The sequence below is a fragment of the Orussus abietinus genome, unplaced genomic scaffold (genome assembly GCF_000612105.2).
Source record: "Orussus abietinus isolate OABI.00-Male unplaced genomic scaffold, Oabi_2.0 scaffold15, whole genome shotgun sequence".
NCBI classification, from domain to species: domain Eukaryota; kingdom Metazoa; phylum Arthropoda; class Insecta; order Hymenoptera; family Orussidae; genus Orussus; species Orussus abietinus.
In genome coordinates, this window is record NW_019396010.1 from 557,309 (window position 1) to 575,496 (window position 18,188).

Sequence of the window (18,188 nt, forward strand, 5' to 3'; positions counted from 1 at the left end):
GCGTCGTTAGGCACGAATTGTCAAAACGTCGAAACGAAAGTAAACCGGCAAAAACGCTCGGTCGCGCCGTGGCGAACGCAAGCGTCGAAGCGAGAACTCGGGCGGCAGAGACGCACGATGCATCCGATCTTTAACTAATTCAAAATTGTCCCTAGTTTCGAATAATTATCAACGCATAATTGTACAAGCGTTGGAAACATTTCGAGCACTAAACCGCAGGATATCGCGAGGGAATACCCCCTCGGATGTGGATTTCCTAAATTCCGCGAAGAGAACCGCGAGGATGGAATTACCGGGGTTCTTGGAACGTGACGACCTCGCTCCAGTCCACATACGTGTCTCGATAATTTTTATTAAAAACCTGAACGTTAAAACGTCAATATAGAACACTTAAAGGCCGCCGGGAGCTCTCGAACGGAGCTGGGGAAGCCCCTCGCGTTATTCCATCCTCCTCGCGGGATGTAAAAAAATTCGCGATAAAAATCCAGCGTCGACTTAGAGTCTTCAGGAGTCTTGGTATCTGCAGTAGGAAGTATCCTCGATGAGGTCCTGGGAGATCCACTCCTCCGCCGGAGGCTGACCGGAAAGGGACGAGGCAAGGGCCTCCACCTCTTTCAGAACCCTCAGCAAGTTCCCTCCGACGAGCTTCTTGATGTCCGAGGCTGACCATCTTCGGTCCCTCGTCAACTCGGCCAGCAGGAACGGGTATCCGGAGACGTCCGGAAGTTCCGCAGGCGGGCCACTGGAAAGAAGAACATTTGAGTGGATTTCGAGTTCGCCGACGGTTCTTCGCCGTCTATTTTCAGTCCGACAGACCTAGTCATGCCGTCGTAACCAGCTCCCAAGCCGACGTGATTGACGCCGGCGGTTCTTCGTATGTGATTGATATGAGCTGAAAGCATAGGGGGTCGGGCCAGTTCTCGATAGATTACCAGCTCACGGGGAACGCCGCAGCGATATTCTCGTCCGTCTTAACGAGCCACCTCGGCGTTCCTCGTGGCGCCCCGAATCTCGGCGGGATTATCCGTGAAGAAAATCCGCCGAGCAAGATGGAAGCTATCGCCAGGGAGAGACGGTCGATTCGCGCCTGGCACCATTCGTTATCCACGGTGCGTTCCAACGCACCAGCGCCTATCCTGTACTTGGAAGCCAATGCTGATAGTCGGCGCACCTTTGTCCAGGCACGTGCCGGGGAAGTCGTATGGCGAGCTCCAGAATGAGCGCACCGCTCTTTATCGGCTTCTCCGGCGCATTCCTTATGACCTGGTCGCTTTGTGTCAAAAAGTAAGAACTTGGACCAAAGGGAGAAACGCGATGCGTACCGTGAACTCGTTTGGCACCGTGAGAGAAAAAACCGGCTCCCACGTGGCGTTCCAAAGTGCAATCTTTTCCTTGCATCGCATTAGCGCGCCGGGTAAATGTGCTCACCTATGACGTCGTACATGGATGCTTTGGCCCCGCAACTGAGATGAGCGCTGTCGAAGCTGACCATCACCAAGCCTCCGTTGAGGGACTGTAACGAGAGAAGCGGCTCTGATAAAAATTCTTTGTGGTCTCATCTTTCGCTGAGATATCCAGGGAGCATTGCCCCAGGTTGAATGAGATAAGATTTACCAAGTTTCGGAGGACATCGTCCGGCACGTTGCTGGAGGAGTTGCAGAGGCTCCTGGCCGCACTGTGCGAAAAGACGACGGGTGCTCTGCTGACCCTCAGAGCGGCTCTCATGGTGGACACGGAGACGTGGGACAGGTCCACCAGCATCCCTAGTCTGTTGAGCTCTCTGACGACTGCCCTGCCGAAGGTGGACAGTCCATCGCTGTGGAAATCCAGCGGCGCGTCCTCGTTTGGGTCCTCTACCGAGCAGGAGTCCGCCCTGAAAACGTTGCAAGAGATTAATAAAAATTCTGGCGGAAGCTTGAACCAATTTGGGGGATGACACTTTACCAAGGCGTGTTGCATCGGTGGGTGAGCGTCATGTAACGTGCCCCGAGGAGGTGAAAGGTCCTGAGCACGGCCATGGACGCGCCTATGCTGTGCCCACCCTCGATGCCCACCAAGCTAGCCACGGCACCCTCCTTATGGGCCTTTTCGAGCTCCTCGCTGGAGGTGACGAGTCTCATGCTCGACTTGTACTTGGACGCGAGCCGGCGGACGAGGTCGATCTGCTCCAGGGTGAGCTGGACCGCGTCTAAAAATTGGGCCTCGCAAGGCACGTAGGCGGACCAAAACTGTGCCCCGACGATTCCACGGCGAAGTCGAACCAGGTCCGTCTGCCACCCCGAGCCCCATGACGAGTTTTGAGATAGATCTTCCTGGAAGGGAAATCCTCCCAGTCGAGCGCCTCCTTGGTGGCTCCTGAGGTTCCAGGCGAAATCGTTGTGCCTGTAATGTACCAAAGTTGGATTTTTTCGATTTTCCATGCAATCGTTGTCGAAGAATGTCTTCGTCAGTAAGCCTCAGGAGGGAGACCTACCTACCCGTCGATCAGGGGCGTATCCGAGACGATCCTCCTGACGACCTGCAGCCTGGCCTCCAGCAGGTGGGAACTCCTTAGCTCCAGAGCTAAGGGCAGGCCCACTCCTGCGACCAGGGCGCACCCCAGGAAAAACAGACCCACCGAGACCAGACATCTTCTTCCCAGATTGCGACCTGAAAGTAAAAGTCCATCGTTATCGCGTTCCTCCGAGGGAGGTACCTCCGCAGAGCCCCGCTGGATACCTCGCGGCTTCGCGTTCGCTCGGCCGTGAATAGAAATCATATCAAATCACGAAACGAACGGGCTAATCGCGCCTGGCCGATTGCTCGCCACGCCCGCGGATTTACATAAGCGCGACGGTTCGCCGATGCTCGACGATGCGCTAAATAAGGAAAGATCGCACCTCGTCGCGGGTGGTCGCGGTCGTTGCGACCGAGGAAAGCGGAATATCCTCGAGAGAAGTCCTCGGCTAGAAAGTCGAGAGAGAATTTCCGTCGAGGGATAATCATCGGAGGTGTTGAGCAACGGTCTCTCCGTCGAGAAGAGTCATCCAAGAACAAACCATCAGGGTGGGCCCGATTGCTCGAAACGTTAAGACGATCCCGGTAAGTAACCTTTAATTAAGGTCACCCATTAAGTCGCCCATCCGGCGATATTCGTAACTCATTGCAAGGCTCTGCCAAGAGGACGAGTATTTTCCACGGATGTCAAGGAACCCGTGGCGCGAGGCCATCGCCAAAAGGGCTGGCACATGGAATGTTTTTGCATAATCACTAGGGCCATTGACCATCCGATAAAAAATGTTACGCAACTTGCCAATGAGTCGTACACGTGTCTGGTTTTTAAGTTCTCTCATTTTAATGAGGTCTTCTGGACGACTTACCACGCTCTCTGGGTTGTCCCTTGTTCTTTCCCGAAGATTCTGCCGAGGTCGCCGTCGTCGCAGCAATTAAAGTCGTTGGTGTCATGTCCTTTGCGTGGTGCGGAGTGTCGCCGTTCGGCAATTTCCTCGTTAATTCCGGGGACGTCAGACGGAGACATGTCTACGAATATGACTTATTTATTTATGCATAATCTTGGAAAACATAGCGCTTTCGTTCCTACCTACGAGGGTAGAAGTAGCCATGCAGATGTAACCCTGTATACGCATATTCCGTTATTTAAAATTCTATGGATGGGAAAAATAGAAAATAGCGAAAGAGGGTAAATTTATATAGGAGACGATGTCTTAAAGAGTTCGGAAGGGAAAGCGATCGATCCGAAACATAGATACCTCCAGGATGTCGACCTCTTTCCGCCGCGGCGGCGGCGACCGATACACCATGGAATCCTTCGTGCCGTATAGCTCGAACATGTCTTCTCCCGTGTCGAATCGACGAACATCCTTTCCGTAGGAATCCCTGGTACTCGTAAACATCGCGTAGCGTCTCAGGGCTGAATCGGCGGGCATGCGCCAGTGCCGGCAATTCCATATCGACCCGTTTTAAGACGAAATACACACCGCGATGCGGAGATTCGAATCTCCCGCAACTCCCGCTTTCCGCTGGGCCGGTCGATTCCGGGTCGAGAGGGTTCGAGATATCTCGAAAGCTTCCGCGCTCTATGCTTAGTCGACTCGTAATCGATAAACAGCTTCACGGATATCGCCCATTGTCGAGTTGGAACGTTCAGGATATTTTTTGGGGCTTCTTTCTACGGGGTGTGGGAGTTTTTGGTTATATTAGAGAAGGTTTTTGAAATATCGAGAAGAGTTCGAGGTTCGAGGCGAGGCTCGCTGCCATCTTGGCGTAGGAGCGCGCGCGCGGCAGCTCGGGAGCGACGGTGGCGCCACCTGGTCACCACTGATCGCCGCCGGCCGCCATATTGTTTGCGGTGTCGTGCACGTCGTCGCTCGTTCGCTTCAGCTCGTTTGCTCGCTGCTCGCGTCGTTTTTCTAGTGCGTCGGTTTCTAAAGAGTCGCAAAGATTTCGCGCAAAGGCAGCATGAAGAAGACCGAGGACCTGTCGGACGAGGACGAGTATTCGGCGGACGACCCTGAGGAAGTGGAAGGCGCCTCCGAGGAAGAGTGGAACCCCGAAGCCGGAGCCGAGGTAAACCCACGCTATCTGCGAGTTTTCTCGGGTTTTCGGTCCTTTGGCACCTTGGCCGAGCGTTCGAATTAGTCGCAGTCGGGTTGAAGAAGCTTCGGGAAATCGCGTGGGCCGCGACGAGAGCGTTTAGATTCTCCGAGCCGAAATGCCGGTCGCCTCTCGCGCGACGCCGCGTCGCGAATTTCGGAACGCTCGACGTCGGCCAACTTGAAGGTCCAGACGCGAACCGAAGCCTCCCGAGACTTTCGACATTTTCGATTTTTCTCGCGCAGCTTTGGCCCGTTTCGCTCTCTCGTTCGGTTAGGGAGACATGGAAATTCTCGCGAGGAGGAGGGAACTCCTTGGAGGGACCGAGGCGAATCGCCGGCTGCCGGTGGTCGCGTGATTTCCAACGGAAATGCGCGGCCCTGGTTATCGGATATTTGGACGAGTTCTTGCCTCGAATCTTCCATTATAAACGTCGGAATCGACCAAATATCGAAGCGAATATTTTCTGACTAGCTTTTGGATTGGTATTTCTGTATGTTAGGACTTATTTCTCGTGGTGGCACAATTGTTTTCAATGTCGCGCTATCGCTCGCAATGACTTCGTTGCCGGCCGGCCCGTGACGCCGAAACCTGGTTATCTTAACTGTAATTACTCTTATTATTTATAAGACTTGTGGATTGTATTTATGGTGATTTATCTTGAGTGCTGCTATCTCAGGGAAACTAAATTATTAGTATTTTTCATTCGGAGGCATCAAATATGGTACTGCACTAGTTCTTGAGAAAATGGAACTTGTAGGCCAGTCTTGCGAATTGTTATGATTATACCCTCGATGGTACTTAAAGTAGTTGGGTTCTTCCAGAGTGGTGCTAAGAAGAGGCCACAACGAACCACCTCTAAGAAACGACAACACTCGGAAGAGGAGGAGGAGGAGGAAGAGGAAGAAGAGGACGAAGAGGAGGAGGACGAAGAAGACGACGAGTCTGACTCTGATTCGGGAAAGAAATCTAAAAAGAAGATGCGTTCCAAAAAGGAAGAGGAAGATGAGGAGGACTCCGACGATAACAGTTTTAACGAGTCGTCCGGCGTGCCACCTAAAGACTACACGGTATTATCGTAAAGAAGAATTTCTCGGGGTGTTCGTGTAGACATCGGCAGGTTCATTAACAAATTCTATGTTCTCGTAGTCTGGAGCATTTGTCGTCGCAAAGGCAGATTTAGGTGCGAATTCCGATCCAACTTTGTGGAGGATAGACGGGAAGGCACTCTTGCAAAAATATTTGCCTTTTAAAGAAGATGGCAAAACATTGTACAAAAGCACGTCCACGGTATGTCCACTATCTCATTTTATTCGTATTTATTCTTTACGCATAAGAACGGTTCGACAACTTGATTTTGTATCTCCTTTTAAAATTATTTCCTTCGACAGTATTCAGGATGGTCAGTGAATAACAAAGACAAATACCTAGCAGCTCAGGTGACCTTCAAGGTGCAAAACAGAAGCGAGACAATTGTCGAACTTCACCTTGATCGGCAACAACAGCAGGAGGTTGTAAAGTAAGTCCCCAGTTGACTTTCGTTACTTGGTTAGTCAAAAATTTGTTCTTAAGAGAGCTTCTAACGTTTTTGCCTTTGGTTGTAGGGAAGAGAAGGAGGATTAAACGTAGCACGAGTGCGTTCTTATCTGTTCATATACATTTTAAGATATATTAAGGACTCGGATGGATGCAAGCGTACAGTACATTCGCATGTATGCAACACGAATGAGACGGTATGATCGACGAAGGGGTACTCTTTACTAGGTTCGTGTTTAAAATTGAATCCAGTTAGGCCGTTTAACTTCGATCCAATTGCGAGGGAAGAACAACACGAGCGCGTTGTTAGACAGATTTGACGAAGCATTTAAACCAGTGCCACATACTGGCATCGGAGCCAATCTGCAAGACTGTGTCCAAATCGGATGACTTCACCGACGACTCGATCGTCAAACATTTAACGAAGTTGATCCGCTTTTATGTTCTTGACATCGTGCCGACTTTGAACTTAACCGAAGTGCCGACGGACGATCGGTAGTCGTTAACGCGTCTTATTATTTCCTCACTAGGCCGCATTTCGGGCGCAGTCTTCATTTAAGATCTGTCAGACCGTTCGTTACGACTGCACTTAATCGTAAGCGACTCCTCAGTTGAAAAACCTTCCACTAATGCAGATATCCCATGCATGTGTGATCGGAGTAACGTGGTGCCTGGTAATCGAACGTGATTTGCATACATTGTTATTAATTACAGAGTCAGGGTTGGACGTTGCTCGTTGATCGGTGTCGTCGTTATAGTCCTTGTCAAAGGGAAACGGTTAGCACGCGGTCGACGAATTTCACAAGAAGTTAGGGAATCGGTGTCAATCCTTTTTCCCTCGCAGGGACGTCTTTGGCTTTTCGTATTCAGGTCACCCGGGTAGCTGACATCGACGTAAGTTTAGAAGTCAATATCTGGAAGGTCTCAAGGCTCGGATTATGCATATTGTCGTACAACGTGTCCGATCTGTCTCGCTCAAAACGACACCCCGTTTTGCCTCCTTGACATGGCGTTAGTTAATCCAATTCCTCGTATTTAAGTCCTCGGTAACTTTTTGTAATTACGTCCACGATTATTCTAAGAAGTTGACGGAGATGTTCTTTGCGTTCTTAATGATGCAGTCTAAATAAAAATAAACGTGCAGTCGCATCGGGTGTCGCCGTAGTTACTTTTCTCGATTAAACGGGGGGAAAGGGAAACTCGGTTCTCAGATATTACCAGACTTATTATAGAAATGTATTCGATATCCGTTTGTAACTTACAGATATGGTATTTCTTTAGTTTAACGTAAAAAAAAAAAAAAACAGAAGACTCCCTTACTTTAACGATATACTATTCGACAGATGATAAGGGTAAGTAACCATCTTAAAGTTCCTCGGAAAGAGTTTTAAAGATTCTCTTATATCGTTCGCAAATTTGGAATTAACTAACTGGAATGGATTGTCTTATTCACGATCTTGTACATACAGGTATTAGTACGTGCACGAATAGTGTATCACAAACCATAGTTGCAGATTTACGAAGGAGAAAATATATATCTATATAAAAGAAAGAGGAAAAATACAAGAGTCAAACTCGGTCCCTACGACTATTGACTACAGTCTTATAATAATTTACCCTTCGATTGCCAAGATATATCACGCGATCGCTTTGTCTGCGAAAATTCCAGACCACGTCGCCTAGCAATTAAATACTTCAACGGGGTTAAACTAATTGGTCCTAACGGTAACGCTCGTCTTTTTTTTTTTTCTTTAAATATATGAAAACGTAACAAAGTGTATACATAAATACATATCTCTCACTTAGTTGAAAACTAGTCGACTTAAGGGGTTTGGTCATTCGTAGTTGTGTCAGTACCTAGGCCTATTGTACTTGAGCATGGAAGAGGATCACTAAAACCCGGGGTGCGTGATTTTCGGTAAAATTACAAATCCATGCCGAGAATTCTTACATAGAAGGGAAGAATTTCTTGCGACGTTTGTGCGGTATCTCTTTGGGGGGAGATCTTCCTCACCGTAAAATATAATACCGGACTTAATATCAAATCCATTAAGTGTAATCTCAGCTCGTAGATTGTCGATTCGTAAGGGGTAATCGCAAACCCATGGATTCATGGACTACCCTACTTGAACATATCGTATACCTTAATTAGACGCGGAACGTTCATTTTGAAAATGCAACTCCAACCGAAAGGTGCATGCTCCTTGCCTCTGCAATCTCATCCGTTTTGCGTCAGAGTTCAAGTCGATGTGATTTTATTAGAACAAGCAACTCGGGCACGCCTTCATCCTCCGCCATCAGAAACCCGGCTCCATTTTGACCGACCGAACGTTGCTTAAAATTCCGCGAGTCGTGGTTTTTTCTTGCTTGCGCTTAGGAATCACATTTTCCAATTTCTTGGTCTTTTCCGATTCATCCGGACCTCTACAAGGATCCTTATCGCTAGGGCGGTAATGGCTATCCCTACGACTGTCTTCGTGCTCCTCGCTTGGACAAGAGTCCGTCCTTTCGGTGTCGTTCTTATTTTCATCTAAAATCTGAGATTCTCGCGAGGATTCACCCGCGTTTGCGTTGATATTTGGTCCCGGACTAATTGGAAGTTCTGGGTCCCGATTTAATTGCTCCCTGTTCTCTAACTCCTCGGCCACGGTGGGCCGAACGTCGTCCAAGATACAGGACGACGCCTCGTCGTTGCTGATTCTTGATTGTCGCTTTAAACTCTTTCTTCTGCCGTTCGGTGCGCTTCTGTCGAAGTCTTTCCACGCAACGTGGACCGAATCTTGGCTGAATCTTCGCTCCTCTCGAGGTGGCTTTTCAAATGCAGCGGTAACTACTACCCTGGGATCCAAACTCGCCCTCCTCGCAAGGGAAGACTTCTCGTGGCCGTTAATCCTGTCGCGTGGAACATTTCCCTCGACATCCTCAGATTCCGTCCTCGACGACGTAACCCACGTTCGATTGCTCGCCCGGCTAGCGACGTCGCTGACTGACGTGTCGTCTTCCTTTTGATTTTCTAAAGTGGCCGCGGTATCGTCGAAAGATAACTGCTTAATTAACCTCTTGTCCACGCGATTCTTCCCCGGGGTCAAACTCCCTTCGCTCGCCCCGCAACTCGAGCCCACGTTCGAGTTCTCCATCGTCCCAGGGCTGTCGTTTCGGTAAATGTCAGTATCCTTATTCATCTCTCGCTCCGAGGAACCGATCTCTATCAAATCCCCGTCGCAACCGAATGCGAAGGACCTCTGACCTGCGGGAAGAAAAAATTAACCTCCAGTTAATGGCAATAATCAAAGCCGAATAATTCGTTAAACCGGCGTTTAAGTTAAAATCCTTAATCGTGGTTTACTTAACGCGTGGTTAGATTTTCGCAATACGAATTGCAGGGGCTTGAGAAATTTTGTCTTAATCAGGATTGCGGCGATCGGGTATAATTTAAATTTCTGTTACCTATGATCATGCGTTTGTTCCGCATGTCGGGGCTCTTCGATCGCGGTCGATCGAGGTATTGTCTGTTGTCCGGTGACAATACGGAGAGTTTGCCGTCCTGGGGTGGGCTGAACTGCTCCGTGCTACTGTTGTAAGCCGTGTATGCGTCCAATTCGTGACTCTCGTGCTCTCGGAGACGATCCATGATTTTCTGGACGATCTCTGACGGCGCTACGTAAGGGGACCCTTTAAAAATTCAAGGAATCGTTAGGAAGAGTCTTAATCGTGGAACCGATTTCAATTAGTTTACGGTACAACGGTGTAATTAGCAAAATTCTCCTACCAATGGCTCGTACAATTGCCGAGTTCCTTCGACCTTCGACCGAGTTTTCCGCAATGGTGAAAAATGTGCAGCCTGGTTGAGGTGCAAATTTTCCATCGGTGCGGAAAATATTGGAACGAGTCGAGGAAATTCGGACCAACTTAAAAGGAGATATGCGTACCATGCAATCGGCTAATTGGTATTGAAATAAGCAAACGAAGCTGGAAATCGTACTTTATGCTTGTTTCTTGCGCCATTGGACGTCAACTACTTGCGAAATTATAGAGAATTGCGAACGGTAGAGTTTAGCAAATGATACGCGAGACAATGAAAGTTATGGATACTTTTAAGAGAAAGCAGTATGCGCACACACGTGAAGGAAATCATAGAGTAGCTTAATGCTTCGCACGAAGAAATACTATGTTCCACAACCACGACAGGACTTACAAAGTCACTAGGTCCAGAGTGCCTACGACGTGGAACGCGTGAAGGCACGCATAACGTGCCATCGCTTCCTATAAAATCATTATCGGCATTTTATCGGCGTGTAAAATTCCTTGTATGCTTGAAAAGTTACATTTTTCACTCCGCAGGGTTATAAGAGTTAGAAAGAAACAACTGCGCGGTTCTCGAGCCGAGGAAGTACCGCGCTGAATGACTCATAGCTCACTCACGGTCGAGATTCAAAGCAGTGGATATAAATCCGATTCCTTACCTGTCAAACCTCGATACCCCAACGAAGTCGAATCCAACGACTCGCTGGTCTCTTGCTGATGCTTTGCGAAGTCATTGATGGCAATACCTTTTAATTTAGATGGCTGTAGGAACCTTTTAGGGATTCGAGACAGTGGTCCGTTCTCTCGGGTACCCGTGGGACATCCTCCGAACCCAAGACCGAGCAAAATCGCTTCGGGGTCTGCTCTTCTTAACTCTAGTAAACTCTCCACGCTGCTGCACCGACTGCTGTCGGACCGCAAGCTTGGATCACGAGTTAAAATGCTTCGAGGTGCAGAACTGAAGAAAGCGGTGATATGAATCCATGTTCTATGATATAATTAATTTCTTAATTGGTTTTATTGCACACCTAGGTAATCCAGGTGTACTAGTTGCTGCTGGAGAAATGGGAATAGGCGTCGATACGGATGTATCTAAATTTTTATCTCGATCCCCATCGACGAGTAGTTCTTCCGACGAGTTTTGAAATGTTGGTAGCAATACGTTATCGTTATATTCATCATCTTTTGTTGCGGTTGATACGCTAACGTTCGATTCCACAGGTGTCGGGATGGAATCGACCCATCGTTGAATCGGACCAGCCCGGCGTCTCATTGCCCAGAGACCACGCAGCCAACCCGTTGCACGTATGATCACTTCTTTACCTGGGTTTTCTGCAAAAAACATACAAATTCCCATTTAAAACCCTTTACACCACATCGCGAATTCATTTAACCATGCTGTGGGACATAGAATTTGAGCCATAACAGATGGATTAGTACAATCCACAGGTCATAAAATTAAAACCCCACCAAGGAATTCCTTTCAACGACTGATAACTTATGTCATGTAACTCGTCTCAAAAAGGGAATGCACCGTGTATATGTCCACGTAAACAATGTCGCAAACGTGCGACTTACTACAAACAAAACTATCTCCTGAGAACTAAAACCCATCGGAGCAGATAGCATTTCCTCTTCGAAACGACTAATCGACATGCAGCGAAGTGTGCAACACGTGGCTAAGCATCGAAGAGGAATTCTTTCGGTGAGGCTCCAAAAAAGTGCTTCTAACATTTAGCCGCATACCTGGATCCATGTCCTGGAAGCGTGTACAGAGAGATTGAGTGTACCGAGGGAGTAATGGGTGTGAACTGTTATAACGTTATTGTAAATAATTATAAACTTAGAATTATTTTATCGTGGAACTTACCAGGATTAATATCTGGTTGTAATGAACCCTTGAAAGCGCAGATGTAGTTTTCGCTAATTCGTTATTTCGGCACTATGTCGAGAAGTGTGGTTAATCCGAGGCGGAACGCGTCGCGCGTTCCGAGACCTATCACCGTCTCGACGGCTCGATTGGCTCGAGGCTCGAGTCGGGCGATTTGTGCTTCAGCGAACCGATTGACGGATCTACCACCACGGAGTGCTCGTTAATCGCCTTCCTCCGCCTCCGCGACCCTCGCCACGGCCATGCCTGGCCATGCCAAGGACCAGCGCGAACTTTATTCCACTTTGTTCGACTTCGGGCCGCTTAAGTGCGGCGCGGCGCGACGGTTCCCCGAAATCCTTTAGAAATTTTTCGAAATCAGAGAAATCTTGAAGCACTCGACGATTCGGCTGTGATAGAGTTGCAAATGTGTACGAGGCGGGGGGAGAAGTGTTTAATTTGGGTAATTGAAGAGTTGGAATAATTGCGCGAGGCTCGGGAGACTGGAATAAAGGGGGAATGTAAAGTGGAACCGTATTTCGGAACGGGTTTTCAGAGAAGCGTAGCTGGTCTCGTGAGACGCGTTTTACTGGGTGGATCGCTGGTAGTGGCTTCACACTCGGGCGCCCGTCGTTGCGCAATCGCTGGGTAATTCCTTGGAAAAAGAAGTTCCTTACCTTAAATGTCGGAAACCACGCAAAGTGTGCGCGATTATCAACCGCGCGTAAAAAGCGACGTGACCTCGTTTCGATCGCCGAGCTACGATTGACTGTAATTAAGACCCGGTGATAAGGGAATGCCGAAACAGTTATTTCGAAACGCCGCTGACTCATAATCTGAGTTTATAGCTTCTCGACGATTTGTAATATTTGTAAATAATTATCTCCGTGGATTTATTCATCTGTCGACGGAGATATAATTAATTAATGATAACGCGAAATTTAAACGGTCGCGCTAGTCGGCAGGCTGGTTTCGATAATATCGATTCGTAGATATCGAAACTCGAACCGCCATTTTGAATGCGAGTTGTGAAACACGAAGTGTGGATGTTTATGGAGTGATTTACATTGTCGAACGTAATTGCATGTAACTTTCGTGACAGCGGATGCAGGCATTGGCAGATACTTGATAAAGCTGTTAACAATTACTTGGTGGCACGTAATTGCGTGCCACCTTCCTACTTTGGAGGTCGTTCGGACTTCGTGATTTTAAGTCTTTATTGCAGGTGACGTATCTTAGATAATCGGTAGACGAAACTTTGGAAACATGTCAGCTCGAGGAAAAAAAAATAAGGGCAAGATCGTGGAAAGGAGGAAACGTCACGTTGTGGGCAAAGAGGGAAGGTTTCTTCAGGAAAGGGACAAGTCGGATAAAGAGGATGAATCGGGTAATTTAGTAATGTTATTAGGAGACAAATGTTGGAAAAACATTGTGCATTTATAAATTAAATCTATTACAGAACCTGAGCAGGAACGACTGGTTGCATTTCCAGTGGCTATGTGGGATTTGGAGCATTGCGATCCAAAGAAATGCTCCGGTCGGAAACTTGCTCGCCATGGACTTATAAAAACATTAAGGTTAGGAGTCAGATTTCCAGGATTAGTATTAACTCCAATGGGTACAAAGGTAAGGCACTTGGTAAATTATTAAGTAAACTAAATCTTACTTAGATTTTTATAAATTTTCTATACAGTGTGTAAACCCATCGGATCAGGATATCATACGAGACCATGGTTGTGCCGTCGTCGATTGTAGTTGGGCCAGGCTCGACGACACTCCATTTGGAAAAATGCGAACACCTAACCCTCGCCTTTTACCTTTCCTGGTCGCAGCCAATCCCGTTAATTATGGAAAACCTTGCGAATTGAGTTGCGTCGAGGCAATAGCAGCTACTCTTTTAATAACTGGCTTCACAGAAGAAGCCAATCTTTATTTAGGAAAGTTTTCTTGGGGTGGTGCATTTATAAAATTAAATGCCGAACTCCTGGAAGGTTACGTTGCATGCACGAATGCTGAAGAAGTCATCGCGGTTCAGGAGAAATTCCTTGCCAACGCGAGGCAAGAAAGGATAGACAGGCATTGTAAGATTTTACTTTAAAGTACCTTGGTGATTCTTACAATCATTACAAATTGATTAAATTGAATTGCTCTCTCTATTCAGCAATACCAGACTTTCCATCATCTGAGAGCGAATCCGAAGACAAGTCGGAGGAAAGGACCCCATCGGTTCCCGTCGTAAATACACCTGTAACCGAACAACCGGACAGCAATAATCAAGATTAAAACAAAATCATTGGTTACTGTAAATTTCAAGCACATTTGTACATAATACAAGATAATTTTCCTAATTATGATAAATCAAAATCCTTCCTTCCAGTTGAGCACAAGTCTTTGGCGCTACAGCTTCATTCATGCTCCAGTCTCTACCTTTCCATTCTTAAATGTCAGGTGAAAATACCCTGAAGACCCATTGTGCCATTTTCATCACACGAAACCAGGAAAGACGAGCTGCTCCCCGACAAATGACACGTGATGCGTCAAGTACCGTCACCGGAAATCAATATGGCTTATGATGCATCGAAAGGAATGCTCCGATTAATTTCACCACATCTTACACTCAAGAATTTTATTACATCCTTCCAATTCATACAGTCATACTGTAAGGCAATACCAAAGCACGCATTAATATTCACTCGTTTGACAATTTCCGGCCGCTGTTTAACACCTTGAATTTCTCCAGGTTTCTCCACACGCTTTCCAGCGCGCGCCTGCGCGCAACGTCCGTTTCTACTTGACTGAATCTCGAGAAGAGGAGAGCGGGACGCGGAGTCGCGCCAGCTGACAGCTCGTGACGTCACGGAAACAAAGCCATGCGCGGTCGATCGCGACAGCGGACTGAGCGGACTCGCCTGGCCGTCGAGCCGCCGAGTTGCGGACTTACGGAGCCCGCCTAGGAAGGACCACAGCATCCAGCCAGTCGCGAGCCAGGTGTCGAGCCCGTCGGCTGCAATTTACCGCGGCGCCCCGACGTCCCGACGTCTTCCGCGGCGCCGAGGGCGCGACGCACGGCCGTCCGAAGGCCTCCGACGCGGCGACCAGAGCGCCAGCGGCAGCCCGAGCGGAAGGTCGTGCGTTGTCGCGCGACTCCTCGGGGTCGCCCGGAGGATGCCCTTCATCTCGAAGGACTGGCGTAGCCCGGGCGAGGAATGGGTCAAGACCGTTGGCGGGTGGGAGAAGAAGAAGATCCTCGAGTGCGCTAACGGGAGGACGCTCTCGCTTTTGCTGCGGTGAGTGAGACAGGACGGAGCGTCGTCGTAACGCGACGAAACAAAGGAAGCGTCGCGCGACAGCCGACCTGGCTCCACGAACAGCTGGTCGCGACGCATCGATCCGACCGACGCATTCCCGAGTTCCCTTTGTTTATCAGTCGCAGCTCCTGTCAGTTCTGCGGGTCGCGAGTCGCCGCGTAGATTCTCGGTAGCAACAAGATGGGAACGTCCTCGTGATGCGCCAATCGACGGGCACTCGGTGTTTGGACCTGCTCGCCATAAGTTCACCGTCTGTCACCGCGTTGATGTCGCTGGGCTTTTCCTTGTTTCTTTTTTAAACTTTTTCCCCTGTTTTGTACTTTAGAGCTCGCCCGGCTATTTTTAGGAGAAAGTATTACGGGTGTAAGCACGTCACCTTGGGAGAATGTCTTCGGGAACTTTTTATTTCACTCCGCTGCGAAGGGTTTTCTCAAGGAATTTATTTTAACCGAGTTGGTTTGGATTAAAAATGAGAGTCAGGGGTAGGACTGTAGGTGTGATGTGGAAAGTTGTGCGATAAAGTTTTCAAGGTACAGGGATACGTAGGAAATTCTTAGTTGCCCTGGATCTTTGATCTTTAAAAATAGTGTTTTTACAAATGGCCTGCTGAATCGAGCACCTTTTTCTTGATTTTCAGCAGCGAAAAGGATGGAGACAAGAAGGAAAAGGAGAAGGAAAAGAAGAAAGGTGAGTGCCTCGGCGCCTGTTGTGCCATCGGGACCATGAAATTGTGGAAGAATTATCCGAGCGAGCTAATGAATGCCGTTTCCTAACGTTTCAGAGAGCGCGGTCCAACCGCATTGTCACATCACGCTCAAGTGCACTCGAGAGGTGAGCAATCTTGGGCTTCAAAAAATACTCAAGGTCTTGGAATGGTTGCTTCGTCTCCAATGCAGCGAATACTCTGTCACAGCATGGCTCTACTAAAATTAAAATTGTAATTACAGTAATTGGTCAAGCGGAAGCGTTCATCCTGTTTTTTTTTTTCCAATCCACAGATCGCCGGCTTCAACGGGCTGAGCGACGCCCTGAAGAGGCTGGACTTCCTATCGGCCGTCCACGATTGTCGACGCTTCAACTACATTGTGCGCCTCCTGGACCTTCTGGTCAGCCACTGGATGGGAGGATTGAGCGGATGCGCTCAGCGTGTCCTCTTTAACATGCTCGAGGAGGTCGCGTTAGAGGGTATGGCGTGCTCCGTCTTCTCGCTCGATTAATTCGAGAAAGTGTACGATGATTAACATTCGCGATATTTCCCCCAGTGTCTTTGTCGCAACAGCAAACGGGAAGACTGCGAAGACTGATCGAGCGGGTTCGGGCGTTCAGCTCTGGATGCTGCTGGGGTGGCAGGCCTCTGGGCTCGGTCATCCTCTGGGAGAAACATAAAGCCGCCCTGGAGAGAATCCTGCAAATAGCGTCGTCCATCACGATCACTCAGCCGGACGAGCAGCAGCATCCTCAATGGTCCGACCTGCCCGCCGAGTGTCGCCGAGAGGTCCTTCTGCGATTGAGCGATCCTCGGGATATAGAGAGTGCCTCGAAGGCCTGCGAACATCTCGCGATTCTGGCCCAGGAGCAACGAATCTGGAGGGAATTGGCGCGGTACCATTTCACGACCCAGCAGATCGCCACGACTCGGCAGAAGAACCCGGGGAAGGACTGGAAGACTATCTTCACGCTCGCTCGGAGGTTCGTTCCTCTCGGCGAAGATCTTTTGATACATTATCTGGTCCCCCTGGGATCTAGTAATTCTGTACGATGTATCTTGGGTTCACAGGTCCTTCGGTTTGCGTGAAGAGTACGCGGAGATGATCCAGCTCTGTCGCAACTGCCGATGCTTATTCTGGCGATCCTTGGGCCATCCTTGCATCGCTGACCAGGACCCAGCGTTCCAGGAGAAGCTGGCCGACGTGGACCGGGCTTCCTTGCATGTTCCGATTCCTCCGCAAGCCTTCCTCGAGTTCTTCTCGTTGTAGACAGGCCGCCTAAGTCCAGGCACGTTATCGGCAATGTCCGCGACTCAAAACCGGGTTCCTTGTCGGTGGGTCGAGCCGCGTTTCTTCCGCATCGCGGAAACAACTGGCGAGCGTCGAATTTTTTTTTTTTTTAGCAGAATCGAGCTCCCATTTGGATACTTTCCGAGCATTCGTCGAAACGCGGGATATACTCCATTTATTATCTGCTGATTTGTAGTTGTGTATATTTGTGATGATACTTTTTGGTGCTTCGGTAGCTCCGTGGAATCATTGATCCGACATCGGTTTATTTTTTTTTTTCTCTCTTTTCTACGATCCGAGTAAATACGCTCGAAAACGATTTATCTTGTAGTCGGCACGATCCGGACGAAATCGGAGACTGTGCTCTCGATCGCGCGACGTTTTATTCGAGGACGCTTTCAGAGGAATCGAGATGTCACGTTTGATATTACGGCGATTTGATCTTTCCCGAAAGAGGCGGTATCGAGGAGGGACGACACGTTGGCGAGGGAATTTGCGATTTTTGCGTATTTTTGCGGAACCGCCTCGTCGTGTCATATCAAAATGTTTAAAGAGTTCATCGTAGGTTCCGAGAGAAAATTATTAGCTGGAGATGCGTTCGATTTTATGGCGTAGTCTTTGGGAAATTGTCGAATGCCCTAGGCACTGCAGCGTCTCCGGAGCGAGTTCTTCTTTCAGCGTTTCTTCTTCGTGTCGCTTCTCTCTTGGATATAGTCTCCCTAATTTACGCAGCGAACGCAATCCCGTTCGTATTGGGACGTACATAAAGGGTCTTCTATTTAAGGCATTGCGAAGACTCGCTTCTGGAAACTTCGCCGGCCTGTTTCCTCGCGCTAGCGCGAGTTATTTTCATCTCTGCATACGTACGTACGGGTTTTGGACTAAACCGAGGGACTCTACCTCGAAGCGAACGTTTATTGTTAGTCCTCGAGAGCGTAGATGTCTCGTATACAGGATTTGGATCGTGTAAATCCATGTACTGCCACTGCGGATGCTATTGCATTTACGTGAAATTCCCATTCGTTGCGAGTCTTTCCGTTAGGGGCAACGCGAGGAGGTTGTTTTTGATATTTGCTTTGA

The 18,188-nt window shown here is 48.6% G+C and overlaps 5 protein-coding genes and 1 long non-coding RNA gene across 14 annotated transcripts; 3 read left to right on the forward strand and 3 right to left on the reverse strand.

Moving 5' to 3' along the window:
* Positions 1-280: 280 nt before the first annotated feature.
* Positions 281-3,892, reverse strand: LOC105696384 (dipeptidase 1). Its single transcript, XM_012418806.1, has 8 exons — positions 3,750-3,892; positions 3,360-3,519; positions 2,478-2,649; positions 1,945-2,382; positions 1,615-1,873; positions 1,429-1,513; positions 817-892; positions 281-742 (listed from the first exon to the last, which is right to left on the reverse strand). The coding sequence occupies exons 1-8, from the start codon at positions 3,828-3,830 to the stop codon at positions 505-507; spliced, it is 1,509 nt and encodes a 502-aa protein (XP_012274229.1). The 5' UTR covers positions 3,831-3,892; the 3' UTR covers positions 281-504.
* A 431-nt stretch (positions 3,893-4,323) lies between these two features.
* Positions 4,324-7,433, forward strand: LOC105696487 (nucleolin). Its single transcript, XM_012418992.2, has 5 exons — positions 4,324-4,566; positions 5,418-5,663; positions 5,743-5,883; positions 5,985-6,112; positions 6,198-7,433. Exons 1-5 carry the CDS (start codon positions 4,459-4,461, stop codon positions 6,214-6,216), a joined length of 642 nt encoding a protein of 213 aa, XP_012274415.1. The 5' UTR covers positions 4,324-4,458; the 3' UTR covers positions 6,217-7,433.
* A 177-nt stretch (positions 7,434-7,610) lies between these two features.
* LOC105696481 lies at positions 7,611-12,556 on the reverse strand. Of its 3 annotated transcripts, XM_023434426.1 has the most exons (6): positions 11,804-11,990; positions 11,680-11,692; positions 10,962-11,265; positions 10,593-10,891; positions 9,577-9,801; positions 7,611-9,376 (listed from the first exon to the last, which is right to left on the reverse strand). In XM_023434426.1, the coding sequence occupies exons 2-6, from the start codon at positions 11,687-11,689 to the stop codon at positions 8,427-8,429; spliced, it is 1,788 nt and encodes a 595-aa protein (XP_023290194.1). In that variant the 5' UTR covers positions 11,690-11,692; positions 11,804-11,990; the 3' UTR covers positions 7,611-8,426. The 3 variants fall into 3 exon arrangements, with proteins under 3 accessions (XP_023290194.1, XP_012274405.1, XP_012274404.1); XM_012418982.2 differs by lacking the exons at positions 11,680-11,692; positions 11,804-11,990 and adding an exon at positions 12,481-12,556; XM_012418981.2 differs by lacking the exon at positions 11,680-11,692 and having other exon boundaries at positions 11,804-11,986.
* Positions 12,138-14,151, forward strand: LOC105696486 (ribosome biogenesis protein TSR3 homolog). Of its 6 annotated transcripts, none has more exons than XM_012418988.2 (5): positions 12,138-12,266; positions 13,029-13,190; positions 13,263-13,429; positions 13,497-13,884; positions 13,965-14,151. In XM_012418988.2, exons 2-5 carry the CDS (start codon positions 13,070-13,072, stop codon positions 14,084-14,086), a joined length of 798 nt encoding a protein of 265 aa, XP_012274411.1. In that variant the 5' UTR covers positions 12,138-12,266; positions 13,029-13,069; the 3' UTR covers positions 14,087-14,151. The 6 variants fall into 6 exon arrangements, with proteins under 6 accessions (XP_012274411.1, XP_012274412.1, XP_012274414.1 ...); XM_012418989.2 differs by lacking the exon at positions 12,138-12,266 and adding an exon at positions 12,330-12,451; XM_012418991.2 differs by lacking the exon at positions 12,138-12,266 and adding an exon at positions 12,558-12,574.
* Positions 13,886-14,363, reverse strand: LOC111674354. Its single transcript, XR_002762391.1, has 2 exons — positions 14,231-14,363; positions 13,886-14,048 (listed from the first exon to the last, which is right to left on the reverse strand). It is a non-coding gene; the product is annotated as an uncharacterized LOC111674354 (long non-coding RNA).
* Positions 14,364-14,950: 587 nt separating this feature from the next.
* LOC105696484 (F-box only protein 32) lies at positions 14,951-17,775 on the forward strand. Of its 2 annotated transcripts, none has more exons than XM_012418984.2 (6): positions 14,951-15,090; positions 15,749-15,798; positions 15,893-15,942; positions 16,110-16,296; positions 16,374-16,800; positions 16,889-17,775. In XM_012418984.2, exons 1-6 carry the CDS (start codon positions 14,969-14,971, stop codon positions 17,085-17,087), a joined length of 1,035 nt encoding a protein of 344 aa, XP_012274407.1. In that variant the 5' UTR covers positions 14,951-14,968; the 3' UTR covers positions 17,088-17,775. The 2 variants fall into 2 exon arrangements, with proteins under 2 accessions (XP_012274407.1, XP_023290196.1); XM_023434428.1 differs by having other exon boundaries at positions 15,752-15,798.
* The last annotated feature ends 413 nt before the right edge of the window (positions 17,776-18,188 follow it).